At 38.3% G+C, this 23,594-nt stretch overlaps 1 protein-coding gene across 11 annotated transcripts in view; it reads right to left on the reverse strand.

The window, feature by feature from the left end:
• The window catches only part of gek (serine/threonine-protein kinase gek), a 266,032-nt gene that overhangs the window by 61,392 nt on the left and 181,046 nt on the right, over positions 1-23,594 (reverse strand). For 8 of the 11 annotated variants that reach the window (XR_011714432.1, XR_011714433.1, XM_071676518.1 and 5 more), the window contains 5 exons: positions 17,877-17,909; positions 9,185-9,345; positions 4,706-5,063; positions 3,472-3,631; positions 522-648 (listed from right to left, as the gene is read on the reverse strand). Coding sequence is in view for 9 of the 11 variants with exons in the window: in XM_071676518.1 (XP_071532619.1) it covers positions 522-648; positions 3,472-3,631; positions 4,706-5,063; positions 9,185-9,345; positions 17,877-17,909 (839 nt within the window). In the remaining 2 variants the exon portion in view is untranslated. The remainder of the gene's footprint in view (positions 1-521; positions 649-3,471; positions 3,632-4,705; positions 5,064-9,184; positions 9,346-17,876; positions 17,910-23,594) is intronic. The other 3 variants (XM_071676526.1, XM_071676524.1, XM_071676523.1) reach the window with 1 other exon arrangement.

The raw sequence follows: 23,594 nt of genomic DNA on the forward strand, positions 1-23,594 counted from the left end.
TTTCTGCATGTTCTTCAGTGTAAACCTCTCAGATACAACACTGACTAATTGCCAATATCATACCACCTTTAAGTTGATTTGTTGACCAGTTCATTTTTTGCACTTTCTCTTAAGTGGTAAATACGCAAGTTATGGGAGTCATATGGATGCTACTAGAACCCAAAAGGTGCAAAGTTAAAGGTCCCAACCAAAAACAAGGGCTCGTTCACCAGAAGATACCATCATAAACACCCAAAAAGCAATTCATTCACTGCTTATTCTTGCTTTCCTTGTTTTTACCATAATTTATGTAAATCATGTATGTTAAGAGGTGTATGTTTTATACTTTAATGATCAATATACTATCATAATACTTTGTCGCTGTCTCTCGCATCAGCAAGGTAGCGCAAGGAAACAGATGAAAGAATGGCCCAACCCACCCACATACACATGCATATACATACATGTCCACACACGCACAGATAGATGCTTAATGGATACTAACATATGTCTAAGTGCATTAAAAATCTAGAGCGACTTACCCGAAATATACATGGGATGTCTTTCTTGTTGGCATGTATCACATCTGAGTCTCGAACTGTTGAAACTTCAAACTGGTCATCTCTCATATCAAGGACTGTGCTTACCCAAACACTTGGTAAGGCATTTCTGAAAATAAGATTCAAATGTCTGGGATTCCACCATAAACTGATATCAGCTAAAAATTGAGTAAAATTATTAAAAAAAATCATGAGTGGTATCTATCCTCAGATAATCAAAAAAACAGCTTTGATAGAAAAAAAAAATTCTTCCCTGAGCTACATTTGCTGTCTCTTGTCAAAGAATTAGCTTGGCAAATGCACATCTCTTGAGCAGTATAAATACTTTAAAGCAATAATCAATGATTCATAAACCAGAATTTGTCATGTCAGCTGGCTCCCTGAGAACCTGTGCATGTACCTGAGACTTGCTACTCTCCACTTACTGTTTCATTCCAAAACCCAGTAGAAATATAAAGCTTTGCCCTGGCTTCTCCTTCAGTGACCTCTTATCATAGATTTCCCCATCTCTAACAAATATAACACTGAGAAAACACATATAGACTGAAAAAATCCAAAAAGAACTAAACAATGCCCTCCCAACTCAGTCATAAAATCCATTCCACAAGACATGCATCCACCTAAAGCCACACTCCCCAGACAAAAACGGGTCACATTTCCCGTTTAAGCTATGGAAATCACCCATCCCTAGCTATCTATCGATCTATATCTCTGACACCTTTCCAACTGGAACTCCCTCAAGGGGGTAACCACAGCAATAGAGTCTCCATAGATAGTGGACTCCAGTGCCACTTCTTAGCCTTTAGTGACTCACCCTTAATAGGTCACTCACTGACAGCAACTCTAATGCAATGTTTGCAGAGGCTCCCACCTAATATTCCTACTGACTATTACTACCTACTGCTCCTGCTCAAATGTTCCTACCTACCGCTATCTACTGCTCCTCCCATTTTGTCAAAAGGCCAACCAGCGCTAGTGCTCAACGTAGAAAGGCTAGAGTTACAAAGTTAAAAAGAATGAGCTGTGTGAGTTAAGTGTTGTCATGAGTTATTTGTAACAAGGAGAGATTGTATGTTTGAGGTCAAAAAGCCAGTAGTCCACATGTGGGTGAGGCAGAAAGGAAATACAGCTACAGTTGCACCACCAAATTTCTGGCAACTGATGGTTCGGCACCTACTTTAGTCCGGACAAAATTACGCGAGGGAACTTGAAATCACCGCGGCCACCAGACTAGTTTACTGGGTGGCCACAGATGGCACTGTGTGTAGGGTGTGCTTATTTACATTCTTTACACTGCACTTGTTGGTGGTGATACCGCAATTCTGTGAGATTCTTAGCTTATTTTAGTTAAATCTAACCCTAGCTATGGCTTCTAAGACATATGAGAGAGTCAGTTGTGGTGTCAAACGTAAACACCAGTACATATCGATCCAAGATAAAGTAGAACTGTTGAAAAAAATGGACCATGGTGTTTCGGTGCGTAAGTTGTGTGACATCTACAGTATTGCTTCATCAACTGTGTATGATATACAGAAGCAAAGGGAGAAAATATTGAAATTCTATTCAGGCAGCAATTCCAAGAAGCAAATGACAATTAGAAAAACTATGAAAGATGGTAAGAGTACTGAGCATGATCCTGTGATGATAAAATGGTTTCAACAGCGTTGAAGTGATGGAGTGGACTTGTCAAGTAGCATGATAATGGGCCGGGCTAAGTTGTTCCGTAAAGAACTTAAATTATAACATGCGCATAACTATAGTGAAAAATGGCTTCAAAGATCAAGAAGCCTCATGGAATTTCCATGAATAAAGTGTGCGGAGAAAAGTGGCCTGCAAACCATGAAGGAGCTGCCAAGTATGTGGACAAATTTGAGAAACTCATAGCTGACAAGCACCTCAGTCCTGAGCAGGTGTATAATGCAGATGAAACTGCATTATTCTGGCGATGCACACCTAGGAAAACACTAACAACAGAAGACAAAGAAGACCCCACAGGATTCAAACAATCCAAGGACAGACTTACCATCTTAGGATGCTCAAACATTTAATATTTGCTTTATCTAAATTGCTAGCAGTCCATGGTATCTTTAGACACATGGGAGATGTATAATCAGTGGGTTAGAGGTGTGCTGATCAATTATTATTACGTGACCACGGCTGGTCTGGCAAAATGGTTAATCCGATAAGGCTTTGGAACCAAGAGTGCCGGAAAATCGGTGGTGAACCTGTGCCTGGGTCAGAGGAGTGCAACATGACAACCACTGAAGTGCTGGCTCACTATGCAACTATCACTAACCCTCCTGATATTCAGGTGGGTAGTACTGGTAACATACTTCCCTGGTCATTGGCTGCCTACCAACTATTACCTACACCCATCCCTACAACACTATAAGCACAGTTTCAGCATATCCCAAGTCTCTTCATGACCACACGGCAGCAAACACACTGAAAACACATAGAACAATTACTACTCATCTGCCCTGCACTCTCCACAAATATATATACACACATCACTACACTTTGCAACCAATGATCCTGACAAGAAGATATGGCCAGTTTCCTGTGCTGCAGGAGCCTCATGACAGCAGAAGGGATTCCTGGTGCAGAAAGTAAGTATCTACATATTTGTTTTTCACATGTTTTTGCCATTTCCCACATTAGCAAAGAACAGGTGAAGAAATGGCCTCATTCAATCACATCCACTTTTTTGCTGACATATATATCATGCACCAAAACCAGAGCCCCAGTCCACAACCAGGCTCCAGAGATCTTTCCATGGTTTCTCCCATCTGCTTCAAATGCCCTGCTTCAGCCTAATGACCAACACCAGATTCTAGTACCCAGCCTTTAACTTGCTATAAAGCATCATCATAAACTTTAATACAGAGAATTACCAAGAGATGTAGAATTAATTTGGGAAAAAAACACTTACCTCTCTGGAGAAATGTCATAAAGGAAGAGCTTAAAATCACATACAACAACAAACTGTCTTGACCATCCCTTCTTGACCCCTCCAGGCTTTGGTACTTTCACAAAACCCTCATAAGCTGTACCAATGCCTCGAGTAGGATCAATACCCAGAGGTCTTTTAGCTGGAAAATGAAAAAAATATATGAAATGCCAGTTTTGGTCTTAAATACAAAATCATGATAAAACACATAACTATAAAATGAATATGCTTGTTCTGATGCAGGAGACTTCATGTGTTGCCAAACACTATGGCAGACATGCTCAAAAAATCATTTTGGACACAAAATGCAAGATTAACAACATATACAATTACATGTTTCTTTTACCATATAACATGAATACTAACATCCAAAATTGGGAGCTTCCTCCCTTTTCTCAACCTTTTCATTATGAAAGTCCTAATACGCACCATACAGCACACTCTGTAAAGTTGATTCTAAAACATTCTATATAAATTTTTCCATGATTTTCTTTAGGATTAACAACAAAATAATTTCTAAATGAAATGATACACAACCCATCCTGGTGAAAATTTTTTTTTTACATATGCTATGTGCCGTTTAAACTACGCTGCTCCACTGCAAGTGTAACCTTAATCATATGTGGTAAAATCAGAGTCATTTTTTGTTTTTGTTATAAAAAAATACTTTACAATTACCAAGGATTTTCATCATTAATATCTATCATTTTCATGAGTTTCACAGCTTAATATACCATTACAAAACACAGTGGCATAGATCTAGGATAGGCCTCCTTGATCTTTCAGCACAAATTGACAGAATGCTTCCATTAACAATATCCTTTCATTTTGCTTTGAGGAATAGGTAGGTGACACAAGAATTATGTTCGTACAAGTTTAAGCTTCAATGAGCACAAAATAGATTACCATGAATGAAAATGTCCCAGCTGCAGTGAATAGGTTAAGATACAATTCCAAAAACTATATATCCTGTTCATTTGGAATATTGGTTGTAATGTCTGCCCTGGTAAATAAAATTCAAATTTCACCTTTACGTGAAGGAACAGTGAGTGAGGGCACCTACCAACTAATGCAGAGGACTTAACTTAAATAACTGTCAAAATATCATTTAAAACTTTCATCTTTTACTAATGAGTATTCTAGTTAAAGGAAAACACACAAAACATTCATTAACTCTATTACCAAAAATGTTACTGATGAATATATATATACTCACTCTGGTCAGGAGGAACAGGACAAATCTGTGGCACTTTGTCCTTGCAAGTTGTGTGGCAGGCAAATCCACAGACCTCACACACTACCCCTTGACGCGTTAGGCCAACCATGAGGGAGGTGCAATGTGAACACTTAATAGGGTTGCTGAAGGAGCGAACTAGGAACTGATGGGCTTTTTGCTTCATCATATGTGGAGATGGTCCACCACCACTACTACTACTCCCTCCTGACATGCCCAAAGCAGCAGACGGATGTTGGTGATGGGTAACTGAAGGCATAACGCCAGGTGGAACATTGGCGGTTGTCTGGGGCAGTGGTGGCAGGGGTCGAGACTCCATATTTGGGGAACCAAGTTGTTCCTGTTTAGGCAATAATAAATTTGTCACAGTTTCTAGAGCAACTTATTGAACCTCACTTCATGTGACAGAGTGTAGTTTCATAAAATAAAGCTTGTTTTCCAGTAGTTCTTAACTGTGTACAGAAAATGTCAACTATGAAACATTGAATAATTGGAGTAAGGATCAAACTCAAGTACATTTTCAAACCTTCCTTGTTATGGGTATCGACAACAAAATAACCCATATTTGGGAAGTGAATCAGTTGTTGTTTGCTGATGATACAGCGCTGGTGGCTGATTTGGGTGAGAAACTGCAGAAGCTGGTGACTGAGTTTGGTAAAGTGTGTGAAAGAAGAAAGCTGAGAGTAAATGTGAATAAGAGCAAGGTTATTAGGTACAGTAGGGTTGAGGGACAAGTCAATTGGGAGGTAAGTTTGAATGAAGAAAAACTGGAGGAAGAGAAGTGTTTTAGATATCTGGGAGTGGATTTGACAACGCATGGAACCATGGAAGCAGAAATGAATCATAGGGCGGGGGAGGGGGCGAAAATTCTGGGAGCCTTGAAGAATGAGTGGAAGTCGAGAACATTATTTTGGAAAGAAAAATGGGTATGTTTGAAGGAATAGTGGTTCCAACAATGATATATGGTTGCGAGGCGAGGGCTATAGATAGAGTTGTGTGGAGGAGGGGAGATGTGCTGGAAATGAGATGTTTGAGGACAACATGTGGTGTGAGGTGGTTTGATCGAGTAAGTAATGAAAGGGTAAGAGAGATGTGTGGTAATAAAAAGTGTGGTTGAGAGAGCAGAAGAGGGTGTTTTGAAATGGTTTGGTCACATGGAGAGAATAAGTGGGGGAAGATTGACAAAGAGGATATATGTGTCAGAGGTGGAGTGTGTGTGTGGACTATGCACTTCTCATACCCAACATTTAGTAATCAAAATACTATTTCTTTTTTCAAACTTGATTGCTGTTTTCTATGTTAGCAAAGTAGTCCTCGGAGTGGACGAAGGCCACATCTGCTCACATCCATTCTCCAGTTATCACGCGTAATGCATTGAAACCACAGCTCCCCATCCATAACCTGGCTCCACAGATCTTTCCAAGGTTTACCCCAGAAGCTTCACATGCCATGGTTTGGTCCAATGACAGCATGTCAACCCCAGTAAATCACATCATTCCAATTCATTCCATCTAGAGCATGCCTTTCACCCTTCTGCATGTTCAGGCCCCAATCACTCAAAATCTTTTTCACTCCATCCTTCCATCTCCCCATTTCTCTTGTTCCCTCCACTTCTGACTCATATATCCACATTGTCAACCTTACCCCAATCATTCTCACCCTATGTCCCAACCATTTCAGCACACCCTCTACTGCTCTTTCCACCATACTCCTTTTGTTACCACACATCTCTATTACCCTTTCATTACTTACTCGATCAAAGCCACCTCACACCACATATTGTCCTCAAACTTTTCGTTTCCAACACATCCAACCTCTTCCACACAGCCTTATCTATAACCCATACCTCGCATTCATATAATATTGCTGGGACTGCTAGTCCTTGAAACATACCCATAGTATTTTCCACATACTATTCAGTGCCACAGAACCTTCACCCTTCCCCTGACCTATGATTCATTTCTGCTTCCATGGATCCACTCACTGCCATGTCCACTCTCAGATATACAACACACTTCACTTATTCCAATTTTTCGCCATTCAAATTTGATTTTACTACACCTAATAACCTTGCTTTTATTCACACTCACTCTCACTTTTCTCCTTTCACATGCTCTTCTAAACTCAGTCCCCAACTTCAGCAGTTTCTCACTCAAATCCACCACCGATGCTGTATTATCAGCAAACAACAACTGACTCGCTTCCCAGGCCCTCTCATCCTCCACAGACTGTATACTCACTCCTCTCTCCAAGACTCGCATATACCTCCCTCACCAGCCCATCCATAAACAAATTGAATAATCATGATGACATCAAACATCCCTGCCACAAACCAACCTTCATTTGGAATCATTCACTCTCCTCTCTTCCTACTTGTTCATAAGCCTCACACCCTTGATATAACATTCTCTCTGCTCCTAGCAGCTTGCCTCCCTCAACATATATTCTTAAACCTTCCACAAAGCATCTCTATCAACACTATCATATGCTCCCTCCAGATACAAAAATGCCACAAACAAATCCATTTATTTCTTCATCTATCACTTAACTATTTCTCCTAACTTACTATAAACATTGAAACAAAACTCACCATTGTGATGCATTTTATATGAAATCTACCTCAGGGTAAATAACACTCCAAATTTAGTGTGCTATGGAGAAACATGAATATAAAAACACTCCCCCCCAAAAAAATGTATTACTATGAATTAGAAACACAACATGGAAACTAGCTGACCACCCTATTATTTCACTACCACATCATTCTCCTGCACAAGTAAGAGTAGAAACTTATAACAACAAACACCTTCATTTCCTGTTCCCCTTACTTTTCCATGTACTTTAAGTTTTACAGAGAACCACTTTTATCTCTCTGGTCCCCTCCTTCATTAACATAAGATAGATAAAAGCATTGAATTATCATAAGCTCAGTGTAGAAACACATACAAGCAGCTGATAATTTACAGTTAGACATTTATCCACCCTTTTCTATCTATACCTCTGATGCCCAATCCCCTTAGGAACTTCCTCAAGAGGGTAGCTATGGCAATACAGTCTCCATTAGCAGTAACATCCAGTTAAACATTTTTTTTTTTTTTTTTTTTTTTTTTTTTTTTTTTTTTTTTATACTTTGTCGCTGTCTCCCGCGTTTGCGAGGTAGCGCAAGGAAACAGACGAAAGAAATGGCCCAACCCCCCCCCCCCATACACATGTACATACACACTGTCCACACACGCAAATATACATACCTACACAGCTTTCCATGGTTTACCCCAGACGCTTCACATGCCTTGCTTCAATCCACTGACAGCACGTCAACCCCTGTATACCACATGACTCCAATTCACTCTATTTCTTGCCCTCCTTTCACCCTCCTGCATGTTCAGGCCCCGATCACACAAAATCTTTTTCACTCCATCTTTCCACCTCCAATTTGGTCTCCCTCTTCTCCTCGTTCCCTCCACCTCCGACACATATATCCTCTTGGTCAATCTCTCCTCACTCATTCTCTCCATGTGCCCAAACCATTTCAAAACACCCTCTTCTGCTCTCTCAACCACGCTCTTTTTATTTCCACACCTCTCTCTTACCCTTACGTTACTTACTCGATCAAACCACCTCACACCACACATTGTCCTCAAACATCTCATTTCCAGCACATCCATCCTCCTGCGCACATCTCTATCCATAGCCCACGCCTCGCAACCATACAACATTGTTGGAACCACTATTCCCTCAAACATACCCATTTTTGCTTTCCGAGATAATGTTCTCGACTTCCACACATTTTTCAAGGCTCCCAAAATTTTCGCCCCCTCCCCCACCCTATGATCCACTTCCGCTTCCATGGTTCCATCCGCTGACAGATCCACTCCCAGATATCTAAAACACTTCACTTCCTCCAGTTTTTCTCCATTCAAACTCACCTCCCAATTGACTTGACCCTCACCCCTACTGTACCTAATAACCTTGCTCTTATTCACATTTACTCTCAACTTTCTTCTTCCACACACTTTACCAAACTCAGTCACCAGCTTCTGCAGTTTCTCACATGAATCAGCCACCAGCGCTGTATCATCAGCGAACAACAACTGACTCACTTCCCAAGCTCTCTCATCCCCAACAGACTTCATACTTGCCCCTCTTTCCAGGACTCTTGCATTTACCTCCCTTACAACCCCATCCATAAACAAATTAAACAACCATGGAGACATCACACACCCCTGCCGCAAACCTACATTCACTGAGAACCAATCACTTTCCTCTCTTCCTACACGTACACATGCCTTACATCCTCGATAAAAACTTTTCACTGCTTCTAACAACTTGCCTCCCACACCATATATTCTTAATACCTTCCACAGTTAAACATATATATGTAATATTGATTTAAGGCAGATCCTAAGACACAGTACAGTATCTATTGTTCCATTACAATGATTCTTGCATTATGTTACCAACCTGACTAACGAAAGACCGAGAAGATGTTAGGGAGGGAACTGAAGGAGCTCGGTTGTCCTCCACGTCCCCCTCCTCAGATTCCAGTGATCCCCCACGCCGTAATGATGTTTCTTTTAAAAACTGTTCCAGGAAGGACATCTGTGATGCTGGACGCTCCAACACTGAAAATGAATGACAAGAAAATGATGAGAAACTGATTATAAAGCAAAAAAGATTAAAGCCATGTCTATTTTTTGTGTACATCAGCAGCATGCCACTTAAAATTAAATATTCAGTAGAAATATAAACCATCAGCTATCTTCAGGACTATAATGGCTCAGAAAATCATCCAACAGCATTAAATTAGCATAAGTCTTGCAGTGTAGCAGAATGCATCAGAATCATGGCACTACATTATCTACATGTAATTAGCCTTATCGGTATGTCCATATAAACCAATACACAGATTTCCCTTATGCATACACCCACAGGTACACATATATGCATACACACAGACATGCACAAGCCCACAAATACAAATAAATGCAAAGTGATGCGAATGGACCACAATGAAAGAAGGCCCTGATATGAATGTTAACTAATGGGGAATAAGTTATTAGAATCTGTGTGGGTACTATGAAAGATGACACTATACCTAAACTGTCACCAGAGTTTAACCTAAGGAGAACTGTGGAAGAAAAACCATCTGCTGGCAAATATCTAGATCATCTTCAAGTTCATGTAAAGGAAATGTTCAACAAACAATTCACATCAAATACTAAAACAAAACTAGAGTATGCTTATCATACTTGGTCACTAGTTAAAGAAGCAGAAACAGATAACAGTGAAGGTCCAGAGTTACAGTGAGACCATAAATTTGCTCACCACTGAAGAAAAAAGAGTAAAGGGTAACTTGATCACATCCTTCAAAGTCCTATATCAGTCTGATGATTTTGAAAGAAGTGCAACATTGGGCTGCAGGAGCCTTTATAAAGGTCATGGGTAACACCAAAACTCTTTTCATAAAAATACATCACGGGCTAACTATAAGTAAATAAATAACTGATGTTGAGGACAAACAGTTCTTCAAAAAAAGGAAAAAATAGCATAAAAAGAAACCAAAGAAGATACTTTATGAGATGTGAATATGTATTTTGAGAGTATCAGAGTAGTGGATTAATGAAATAAGTTATGTTACACAACTGTAAATGATGACAGTATATAGACTTAAATAGATAAGTGATAGTAGAGACAGTTCAAGAGATGGAGTCACAAGAATGTAAAACTCCCTCTCTGTACTGTATGGTACAAAGAGGTAATTAAACGAACACAAATTTTCACATATATGTGTACATATAAAAACTCATGCAAACACTTCCATAAATAACGCACAAAAAATCTGGGACAACCTTAAAAAGAAAACATCTCCAATAACTGCAGACTATGACAAGGTAAACTATCAAACCCAGAGCAGATCAATGCAGGCAATAATGACAAACAAGTATCTGTCACTCTAGTTTTCGGAAAGACTTGAAATGCAAGAAAAATTAGCTAAAAAGGCCTTTTCATGAAGGTTATGGCAATAAAACTGTTGAGAAACTAGAGATAAGAATGTAGTACAAAATTTTACAAAGCTAGTGTTACTTAATCATCAGCTAAACGAGTAAATGGGGTCACTTTTGTAACAAGCAGAGGCATAAGGTAACAAAATACTCTTATCTGATAAAAGAGATAAAGTCCCATACCTGAGGGAGTAACTGATTCTTACAGTAGGTAGCATAATCCTGAAGGGTGTGGAAAGAACACGAAGAGTGCCAGAGGGGTAAGGGGACTCAAAAAAATCAAAGCAAAGAGAAAAACTTGATTATATATTAGGGAGAGTTAATGAGAAGATTACTAAAGACTGGGAGATTAGCAACAGAGCTGAAAGGGGTTTAGCAGGCAGATATTGGTCAAGGAAATAAAAGGTGACAAATTGAAATAACAAGGTCTCTAGAGGATGCTACGAAGGTCAAGGATAATGAGGCAAATCTTGATATGGAGAGATAAGTGAATAAAGGAAAACCATAGAGAAAAGAAAAATACCACAAAGGAAGGATAAGATGCTTCTTGAAGGTTACAATTAATATGGAGAATAGCCAAGGTAATACTATTTACTGGCAGACAGAAAGAAGCTCAAGAGGGTGTTCAATAAAAACAAAACAGTATAGGATAAGTGGAAAAATTACAAATAAAAGAAAGTGAACAGAATACCTAAGGATGACAGAGCTATCAGAGAAAGAGGCTCCTCAAGCACAAAAGGAACAAGGGGAAATATTTATCTAAGGTCTGGACTAAAGATCATGGACATGATTGATGGGAAACACAAAAACATTTGTAATCTTTGATAACAAAGTTTGACTCTGATGTGTGATATGTAGATCAGGTTGACCTATTTCTGGTGGGCTACTGAAGTGCTCATCAACAATTCACCAATTATACAACCCCAGGACTCTTTTATCAGGATCTTGCAGCTTCATGGCTATGCCCCAATCAGAAGCAGGAATGTGATGGACTCCTTTGGAAGGAGAAATTCCTTGACTAAACAATACTCATTTTCATCGAATGATGATGATACAACCCTGACTGAAGGTAATTTTACACTCCCATTGTAACTCTGTACAGGCAGAGTCAACTAACACAGCTTATTATTATGCATTAACATATGAACTTGCAAGATTGTATATCAGAAATGGGTTGAGAATTGAACTAGGTTTGTGGCAGAGAAGTTGGGGGTGGCAGAGAGGAACGAAGACATGGTCGTGGGTTGGCAGAGATGGTATAAGATGTACAGATGGTGGCAGCAGAAGGGATGCAACCAGTGGCTGAAGGGGTGTTGGCAGAAATGCTACTGAAAGTGAAGGCAGATTTGGTGGAAGAGGTCACAGTAGGAATGGTGACACAGGGATGACAGGTGTTGATGAAATTCAACTCAAGTGAAAGTAAAGCAATGAGGATGGGACACAATTAAAGGACTCAACATGACTATTCTTTGACAGAAAATAAGCTACTGGAGTCATGTGTGAGCAAGACTAGGGACTCAACATTGTCACTAACCTGACCCCAAGTCCTACATTAGGAAATTACAAAAAGGAGGCAAATTGTCTGTTAGCAAGTATTATAATAGAATTCAAGTATACATATAAACAAATATTCTGCTAGCTGTCAAAATCCTACATCAAGTCAAACCTAGAATACACTTCTCATGTTTCATCACAGTTAAAGAAGATAGAACAAAGAAGAGAGCAAAAGAGATGGTACCAAAAGTAAGAGAGCTCAGTTACAGGGAAAGGTTGATGGTCTTAATATGACTACCATGGAGCAGAGAAGAGTAAGGGGCAATCTGACCACAATCTTTAACTTTCTGCATCAGCTTGATAATGTAGATAGTGCACAGTTCTTGAAAAAACAAAGATGCAACAGCCAAAGGCCATTGCATGTAATTAAGGGGGAAACTTGTTAGAAAGGATATATAGAAGTACATTTACAATATAAAAGTGAAAGGATGAAAAAACAGAAAGAATGAGAATACAGTAACAGCAGACAGCATGCAAAAATTTAAGATGTATGACAAATGTGATTGTTCAAGAGATGGTCTCCATGGATGTAAAACTACCTTCCCATAAATAGGGGAACCTGGGTGAACTGTTTGTATTTGGAATGCCAGACAGCATTCTGCGATGAACCACATGGGAGACAGATTAAGTAGCTTAATTACTGCAAAGGAAAAAGATCAAAACTCCTTCAATGGAAAGAATATCATCTCTGCAGAATATCAAAAACAACACGTCAAAGGAACCTCAACGAAATGGGACAAGGTCACCAGTGGAGTGCTGCACAGTATGGTCTCCTATCTGATCACATTCTGCACATGACGGACAGGTCAAGATGAAAGGAAAAGGTAAGAAGGACTGAATATAATTACAAATGGTCATACAAAGAATCCATAGTATGACACATGGCAGTAACTGTAAAGTGATGAAGATGAGGCACAGTAAAAGAAGGCCTTATTTTCTGTATAGCAGAAATTAAGCTGCAGCAATCTGCATGTGAAAGAACCTTGGGAATCAACATCATCCCTAACCTGTTACCAATGTCCCTCATTAGAACAGTTAAGGAGACCAAGTTCCTGCTAGTAACTACAGGAACTGCATTCAAGTTTGTGTACAAGGAAATTGAGGAAGCTGTTCACATCCTATTTATGGCCAAAACCAGAATGCGCTTTTAAAGTTTGGCCACTGCACTTAAAGAGGCACAAAAAGCTAACAGAGAAGGTACAATGGAGGACAACGAAAATGGTACTGGAGTTAAGAGGGTTGAGTAGCAAAGAAAGGACAGAGGCCTTAAATTTTTCATCAAGGAAGATAAAAAAGTGAGGGGTGACATAATCTCTACCTTCAGTATTTAAAACCAGACTGATGATGTTGGAAAGTGAACAGTTCTTTGAAAGATGTAGTGATGGAACAACCAAAGAACATAAATGAAATTAAGCAAGAAACATATCATAAAAGATGTAATGGTATAAAATGAATGAGCACACAGTAAATACAAATGATATACAGAAGCATAAATAGGTTGTCTGACAGCATAAAATGTTTGAGAGATGGGGTTCAATGAGCATAAAACTCTCTCCTAGTAAAGTATAAATATGTAATTACACACACACACACAACTGTAACAAACCTCATAGATTTCCACAAGATGGTAACCATGGCTTTAAAAAAGAGTCAGCTACGTCATTGCTTTATCATCTTCAATACTACTTCCCTCTATGAGTATTATGACAGAAATCACTCCATCTCTACCAAGGAAGTATAGAAAGGCAGATTTCATACCTATCATGAATTTGAGAAGGAAGACTGGACAGAGGCAGTGAACTACAGACCAGTCTTACTGATGAGTGTAGTCTTTATGGTACTGGAAAAGCTAATAAGAAAGCTAATAGATGACTTCCTGCAGAGAAAACATAGCTTTACTGAAAAACAACAAGGTTTCAGGGAAAGTAATTCATATGTAACAACCCTCTTAGATTTCTAAGACAGACAAAAAAAAAAAAAAAAAAAAAAAAAAAAAAAAAAAAAAAAACATGACCGAGTGGACTGTTTGTACCTGAACTGCCAAAAATGATCTGGCTCAGTACTGCAAGGGAGGCTGATTAAGAAGAGGATCACCTAAGCAATAATAGGAGTCAGTTATTCAATAAATAAATGATTAACTTAGTGGAAGGGAACAAAGGATATATGGCTGAAGAGCCTCCTCAAAATGGGTTGAAGCCACCAGCAAAGTACTGGAGGATTCTATTCTGGGACCATTACTCTTCTTGATCCATGTGAAATGTTTTGCCAGAAGGTATGGACTCCTATCTGAATATGTTTGCATATGATAAGAGAGGTGAAAGGAAGCAAGGATTGCATCAACTTATGAGGGGACCTTGACGGACACCAAAGTTGGTCTAATACATGGTTGATGAAGATCAAACTGAAACAAGAATGCCTTAATATGAATATCATTATAAAGGGAAAGAGGCAACAGGAATATGTGTGTCAGAGAGACTTGGGACCCAACACTGTCCATAACCTGTTCCCAAAGTCTCGCATTAGGAAAATGGAGAAGATGACCAACTGTCTATTTGAAAATATAAATGCAATAAGGAAATATTTAGTGAGCTGTTCATATCCTATATAAGGCCAAAATCACAAAATGTCTCATAAGTATGGTCACCACACATAAAAAAGCACAAAGAGCTAATACATAAGGTACAAAGGAGAGCATCAGAGATGGAACAAGAATAAGGAGTGCCAAGTTACAGGGAAAGGCTAGAGGCATGAAATTTTTCCAATTTGAAAGATAAAAGAGTGAGGGGTGACCTGATTACAACCTTTAAATTTTTAAAAGATGATGATGACAGACTGCAAACACTTCTTCAGGAGATGTATGGATATAGCAACCAGAGGAAATAAAATGAAATTAAGCTAGAAAGTTACTGAAACAAATACAAAGAGGTGCTTTTAAAGTGTGACAGTGATGATTGAATGGAATAAAATAACTGAGGACATGGTTAATGGAGGCAGCATGCATAAATCCAAGATGTATGACACTGCAGAACATATGAGAGATGGCACCCAATGTGTGTAAAATTCCATCTCTGTGCAATTTCAATATATAATTACTAATAGGTAGTAGAGTAGGAGTGGGAGTAATTGGAAGATGTACAAAATAAGGTCAGCGGAGGTCAAGAAGAAAGCACAAAGGCTGAAAAAGATGGGAAATGAGAGTAGGGGCAAGTGAGTGCCAGCAAACTTCAGGGAGAATATAAAATATTTTGGAAGGAGGTTAACAGTGTGAGAAAAATGTACGAACAAATGGAAACATCAGTTAAATGGGTACATAGGAAAATGGTAACAGGCTGATGAGGTGAAGAGGATATAAAGTACTCTAAAGACTGTTGCTGTATTTGATGATTGGATGGCAGATGTAGGGTGTTGAGGTGGGGAGGTATATGGAGTGAGGGAGTCATTGCAAGTGGTTTGGTGAAGAAGGAAGCTGGAATGGTTGGTATTGCAGTTGAAACTGTTAAGAAAGGGGGTGACTAGGTTGGTGACTGATTAGGTAAGATTTTCAATCCAGGCAAGGTACATAAGGATGAGTGGAATGTGCGTATAGTGCCACTGTATCAAGGTAAAGTGGTAGATATGAGATTGTTCATATTATCGAGTTACAAGTTTGCTGTGCCAAAATAATTTGCACATATGGAGAGAATGGTTGAGGAGAGGATGACAACAAGGATGTATGTGTCAAAGTGGAGGAGACAAGAAGGGGGAGACCAAATGGATAAAGAAAGATAAAGTGAAAAAGACTTTAAGAGCTTGAGGCAAGCAGTAGGGTGAAAGGATGGCATAGGATAGATTGAACTGAAGCAATGTGGTATACAAGGGCAACGAGTTGTCAATGGACTGAACCAGGGAATATGAAGCAACCAGAGGAAACCAAAGGTCTGTGGGGCCTGGTTGTGGATGGGGGCTGTAGTTTCAGAGAATTACAAAACAGTTACAGAACTGATGTGAGCGAATGGGGCCTTTTTTTCACCTGATCCTGGCACTACCTTGCTAACAAGAGAAATGGCGAACAAATATGAAATAAAAGGTAAATATATCTACTGATCCAAAGCCCATTCCTAAGCAACACACCTCATTATTTCCAAACAACTCACCCAAGCAAGCACACTACCATACACAAACACTCATCCATCCACCCTAAAGAAATCTTTTTAAACATACAATCTGGAAAAATAAAGACAATTCACCTCAAAGGAGCAGTGAACAATGAATCACTTACTTGTGCACAGTCACAAATTTATAATAAGATGCAGAAAAAACTATTGAAAGATTATAAAGCCTTCAAATACACTTTTTTTTTGACAAAAAATGAATGAAAACAAAGTTGTGTCTTCTACCAGTTCAAACACTTGTCTGAAAAAAAAAATTTTACTAGATAATGAAACCCAGCTCAAAAGGTTCTAGCCCTTAGTTGAAGATGCTTTAACTCAATAAAGTACTTACATTTTTTCTTCTCTGTTTTTCACCCAGTTTGAAACTAGTGCTACAAATATTGGTACCAATAAATCAAATACAAAAATTAATTTACCTGGGAATAGTAATATACTTTACTCCACATCCAAACTGCACCCCAACATTTAACATGTGTACAGTTATCAACTACTGTACCATGATAACATTATAAGACAGGCTCTTAACAGACTGCAAGTAAATATTGTACATCAGCTCTTCTAAACCTACACTACAGGCTATGCTAAAGAGACAACCAAAGATCATCTAGCAATTTCCCTTTCAATTGAAAACACTAAAAAGCTCTAACAGTAAGAAATTAAGAAACAATTGGCTCTATTCTGAAATTATCCTATAGCAAAGAAAAAAATCTTACCAAAACCAAGCATACTTCTTCCGATAGACCCTAAGAAAAAAGTATAAAGCTAGGATTAGACATGCATGAAGACTTTCTTTGAATCAATGTTTAGGATTCCAATTAATTCATTCATACTTTTAACTTGTCTCAAACACTTCTATAATCAATGAAAAGAGACAATAATCAGTGTCTGGAACAACTAATAATGAACATTACAAAACATCTACAAACAACTAATCAGCTGTGTACTTGAAACATCAGTAACAAAAAAAATTAGTTGTTAGGTCAATGCAAGACACAAACTTTCAACTTTAATTATGGTCAAAATTCTGAAACTTGCTGAAAATAATATTTCTAAAGACCTTTTGGAAATAATTACCATTGCTGATCATTTTGAGATAAACGCTGAATGCAGTTTCAGAATTAGGACCTACAACTTCAACTCCATGTAAGTTTAAAACTTGTATAGCCATTTGGCTAGCAGGTTTTGGTATGCAACTGCTTATGTTCCTTACTGAAAAGCTCTATCAACTATCAGCTTAATAATTAGTTCACTTTTATACACCAACCTGCTCTTTGAGCCACAGTGGTACTATACTGGCTTAACTATTAAAAACTACATTCACAAAATATGAAATTTCAACACCAAAACCTGTTTTAAGGTATAAAGGAAAAGCCTCGCATAAAACTGGGACTTAGGTGGGACACGACACAAGAGGGGTCAAAATGGGGCTCAGTCACGGTACATTACCAAACTTTCGAGTCTTGCGTTCCTGCGTGGCAGCTGCATGTGCGTGCGTGCGATCAGAAATAGATTTTCATGAGAAGGATGAGGAAACCCCAGAGGCAGCTAGTCAGCCCTATGAACAAGGGCATTTTGTCTGCAGCACCACCCAAGGGAGATGATAACTGGGTCAGTGAGGGGCTTCCATACAAGAGAACCATCCAGTCATATTCCACAGATTTCATTTCAAACTTCAGTGAACACAATATTTCATCTTCTTTTATCTGATTAGCTAAGCTATTAAACTTTCTATTGTCATGATATATAAATTCCACTTTCTGGAAGTAACTTTTTCTAAATGTTAAGGCAACAAGTCTATTCAAGAAAAGTTAATCAATTCGTAGAATGCTGGATACTGTCAGTAAGACGGAACTGCTTGGTCAGCCAAATGTGCTCATTTTAAAAGATAATGCCTGGTGTTCCATATACAATGCGCTGGATGGCATTTATATAAATCTAACTATATATAAATATATAAACAAATTATATATATCTAACCAGCATCCTATTCTGAAGACAGCACATACAAATATAACAGATGTGGAAGGTCCAAATGCTGTGATATGAGGGCAACAAGCCTAGGTCCAAACATTGATGATGAATGAAGCTCTAGTTATCAATACTTCCATCCACAAGTATCCTTAAGATTGCCAAAACATTTGGGTTAGAATGGCTACTGTCTGGCATTAGAAATTATTCTGCAGACAACTAAGTAAGACATCTCTTGATGGGATCCCTTTCTGTACATTTCAAATGTGACACAAGAACAATGTCAGCCCCTTCATCTTGACCCAATTACCATTGTGGCGGTGCTATGTTGGGTTCATGCATAATGACATGCCAGGGCAAGGTTTTACACATGCCATTGTCAACATTAGATTGGGACTTTGGAGAACATTTAAATGCAGTAGGCCATTATCAGTATATAAAGGTCTACAAATAACCGGCCATAAAAAATTAAATGCAAAGAAAATGTCTGCAAATTTTCAGTCACAAAAGAATAATCCAATTACTATAAAACAAAAAAGTAAATATGCCATATCAACTTAAGTACCCAAAGTCCCATTCTCTTTGATGGCATGACCTTCAGATTTGAATGGGACACAGGAAAGCTGAAGAGTTTCTGCTAAAAGAATACAAAAAAGAGTATTTTTGTGAAACAAAACTCAAAGAATATTTCCTTCCCAAAGAGATGTTTCTTACTTAGGTCCAGAGCTGGTAAACTCATCAGTGCTTAGCATGGTAAATAGTTCTGCTTCAGTCCTGCTGAACTTCTATGTGTAGATATCAATTAGTTCACTTGTGTTTTGGTTAATCATAAGTACTGTTAATGGAAACTTTTTTAAAAAGACAGGTTAAAACAATGTCTTAACCACTTTTCAGTTTTACCCAACAATGAGTCGAGTCTCATCCTTATGGGGAGGGAGCTGGCCAAATGAGTAATCTGTACAGCACACTGACCAGCTCTGGAGAGCATAGCACTTTTCCATCCTTCCTTCACACTCAGGAATGAAACCAAGTCTTTTTCATTTAGAACAAATTATGAATAACATTAATTCAGTATAGAAAATAAATGTCCTACACATACTCAGCTTCAATTAATATTAAAATGAATATTACTTGAACATGATAAAAAACATCTTTGTATATTTCACATTACAAGACTATTTACCTTGTTAAGCATTCTGACAGGCTTTGTGCAGTTTGGAGCATGATTTTAAAATGATCACATCTAATAACATATTTGTAAAGTAAAAAACCACCTACTACAGTAAAATATTTGTCCAAATTTACACCTACTTAAAAAGCTCGTCCAAGCATTAAAAGCTATCCAATGGCACACAGAAAGATATCATAGTAGGAAGGAAATTCATTTTATATTTATGGTACAAGAATATGGTAATGGGCAATGAAAAGTTTGAGGGTACAATTCTTAGTAAAGAACAAGCTAGAGATCTCTATATAATGGACATTTTAATAATCATCATCTTGATTAGTATTAGAAGAGGAAATATCTACATAGAAATTAATTATACCTATTTCATAGACAATGAAAAGTTGTCATCCTTCCACCACTTTTCAAGAAATATCGATCCCAATCAATAATTAAAAATTATCAGTTTTCTATTCGTGTATCACAGCTACTAAACTCACAAGCATAATTTTCATTACAATCTACTGATATTCAGAAAAGTTTTACAAGGAGTGGGTGTTATTTCACTTTCTTTTTCAGTATGTCCAAGTTATACCAATTAAAATTAATGGAATGGATTAAAATAAACCAAGCAATACATTCTTTTAAATGTTTAAAATCACCTTAAACCCCTTGTGCATACTACATGAACTTATATATATATATATATATATATATATTTTTTTTTTTTTTATACTATTCGCCATTTCCCGCGATAGCGAGGTAGCGTTAAGAACAGAGGACTGGGCCTTTGAGGGAATACCCTCACCTGGCCCCCTTCTCTGTTCCTTCTTTTGGAAAAAAAAAAAAAAAAAATATATATATATATATATATATATATATATATATATATATATATATATATATATATATATATATATATATATATATATATATATATATATATATATACGAAGGTGAAATCACACTTCAGTAGGACTTCGTACAAGTTCATTTAACGTGTAATTTTTCTATACATGTGGCACGACATGTTTTATGGAGACAGTCCACCTCATCACGTGCCAGTACTTAACAAAGTTATTTAAATCCCAACATCATACTTAATTCCCACCATCCAACACCAATATTTATAGACCAAGCTTGATCTATAAAGACTGGTACTGGATGGCAGGAATCAAGAGAGATGGGATATAAATAACTTTAAGTACTGGCATCTACCTGATGAGGTGACTGTCTCCAAGAAACATATTGTGCCACATGTATAGAAAAATTACATGTTAAATAAAGTTGTATGAACTCCAACTGAAGTGCAATTTCATTATACTATCATCACAGACAAGTGTAATCATCATATCTACATTATATACATATAATTTTCTTTTCAATTACCAAAAGACTAGTATCAAATTAAGTCCTTGTGTTATCCAGGACCTTTCTAAAGGCTCCTGCAGTTCAAGGCTGCACTACTTCCTGTAGCAGGAAAATGATGATTCCTGTGGAGTGAATTCTTCGATAATACTATACTCCCAACACAATGATCCAGCCTTGCCGAAAGTAACTTTTCACAAGCAATGCAACCCCAAGCATGCAGAGTTCTGAGTGCTGCAAGAGCTTCATTAGGAGAGAAGGAACTCATGGGGTGGGATGTAAAGTGTCTAAAAATAGTATCTCTCTCTCTCTCACATATATTTTCATAAATGATACACAGCTAAAGTTAATGTGGTACAAGCATATGATGCTCTCAGGGTGAATTAATCGCACATCTGGTCATTGACACTAGTGTTTCTAACAGTGTGAGCATCAGTAATCTGTCTCAATGTGCATCAGGATATCTTGAGGGAATGATGCTCTTTCTTTACTCTTCCAGGCAGCCAATCCATTTAAAGAACTTTGCTTCTCTAGGTGCAATATTTCCTCCCCAGCACTTCAAGATGGCTGGCTATTGCCTACCTAAGAAAGAGAAAGCCCGAATTCTTGCCTGGAGACAAGAAAATGTGGGTAGATAAACGTGAAACTTCTAAGCACACTTAGCGCTCAGAACTCATATACGTACATAAAAATACATACATATATATATATTTATCTATATTTTATTATACTATGTCGCTGTCTCCCACATTAGCGAGGTAGCACAAGGAAACAGACGAAATAATGGCCCAACCAACCCACATACACATGTATATACATACACGTCCAAACACGTACATATACATACCTATACATCTCAACGTATACATATAAATACACACATAGACATATACATATATATTTTTTTTTTTTTTTTTTTATACTTTGTCGCTGTCTCCCGCGTTTGCGAGGTAGCGCAAGGAAACAGACGAAAGAAATGGCCCAACCCACCCCCATACACATGTATATACACACGTCCACACACGCAAATATACATACCTACACAGCTTTCCATGGTTTACCCCGGACGCTTCACATGCCTTGATTCAATCCACTGACAGCACGTCAGCCCCGGTATACCACATCGTTCCAATTCACTCTATTCCTTGCACGCCTTTCACCCTCCTGCATGTTCAGGCCCCGATCACTCAAAATCTTTTTCACTCCATCTTTCCACCTCCAATTTGGTCTCCCGCTTCTCCTCGTTCCCTCTACCTCTGACACATATATCCTCTTGGTCAATCTTTCCTCACTCATTCTCTCCATGTGACCAAACCATTTCAAAACACCCTCTTCTGCTCTCTCAACTACACTCTTTTTATTACCACACATCTCTCTTGCCCTTTCATTACTTACTCGATCAAACCACATCACACCACATATTGTCCTCAAACATCTCATTTCCAGCACATCCATCCTCCTCTGCACAACTCTATCTATAGCCCACGCCTTGGAACCATATATCATTGTTGGAACCACTATTCCTTCAAACATACCCATTTTTGCTTTCCAAGATAACGTTCTGGACTTCCACACATTTTTTAATGTTCCCAGAACTTTTGCCCTCTCCCCACCCTATGATTCACGTCTGCTTCCATGGTTCCATCTGCTGCCAAATCCACTCCCAGATATCTAAAACACTTCACTTCCTCCAGTTTTTCTCCATTCAAACTTACCTCCCAGTTGACTTATCCCTCAACCCTACTGTAACTAATAACCTTGCTCTTATTCAAATTTACTCTCAGCTTTCTTCTTTCACACACTTTACCAAACTCAGTCACCAGCTTCTGCAGTTTCTCACCCAAATCAGCCACCTGTGGTGTATCATCAGCAAACAACTCACTCACTTCCCAAGCTTTCTCATCCACAACAGGCTGCATACTTGCTCCTCTTTCCAAAACTCTTTCATTCACCTCCCTAACAACCCCATCCACATTCAAATTAAACAACCATGGAGAAATCACACACCCCTGCCGCAAACCAATATTCACTAAGAACCAATCACTTTCCTCTCTTCCTACACATACACATGCCTTACATCTTCAATAAAAACTTTTCACTGCTTCTAACAACTTGCCTCCCACACCATATAATCTTAATACCTTCCACAAAGCATCTCTATCAACTCTCATATGGCTTCTCCAAATACATAAATGCTACATACAAATCCATTTGCTTTTCTATGTATTTCTCACATACAGTCTTCAAAGCAAACACCTGATCCACACATCCTCTACCACTTCTGAAACCACACTGCTCTTCCCCAATCTGATGCTCTGTACATGCCTTCACCCTCTCAATCAATACCCTCCCATATAATTTACCAGGAATACTCAACAAACTTATACCTCTGTAAGTTGAGCATTCACTTTTATCCCCTTTGCTTTTGTACAATGGCACTATGCAAGCATTACACCAATCCTCAGGCACCTCACCATGAGTCATACATACATTAAATATCCTGACCAACCAGTCAACAATACAGTCACCCCCTTTTTAAATAAATTCCACTGCAATACCATCCAAACCTGTTACCTTGCTGGCTTTCATCTTCTGCAAAGCTTCTACTACCTCATCTCTGTTTAACCACATCATTCTCCCAAACCCTCTCACTTTGCACACCA

Source organism: Panulirus ornatus, chromosome 23 (assembly GCF_036320965.1).
Source record: "Panulirus ornatus isolate Po-2019 chromosome 23, ASM3632096v1, whole genome shotgun sequence".
In the NCBI taxonomy this organism is placed as follows: domain Eukaryota; kingdom Metazoa; phylum Arthropoda; class Malacostraca; order Decapoda; family Palinuridae; genus Panulirus; species Panulirus ornatus.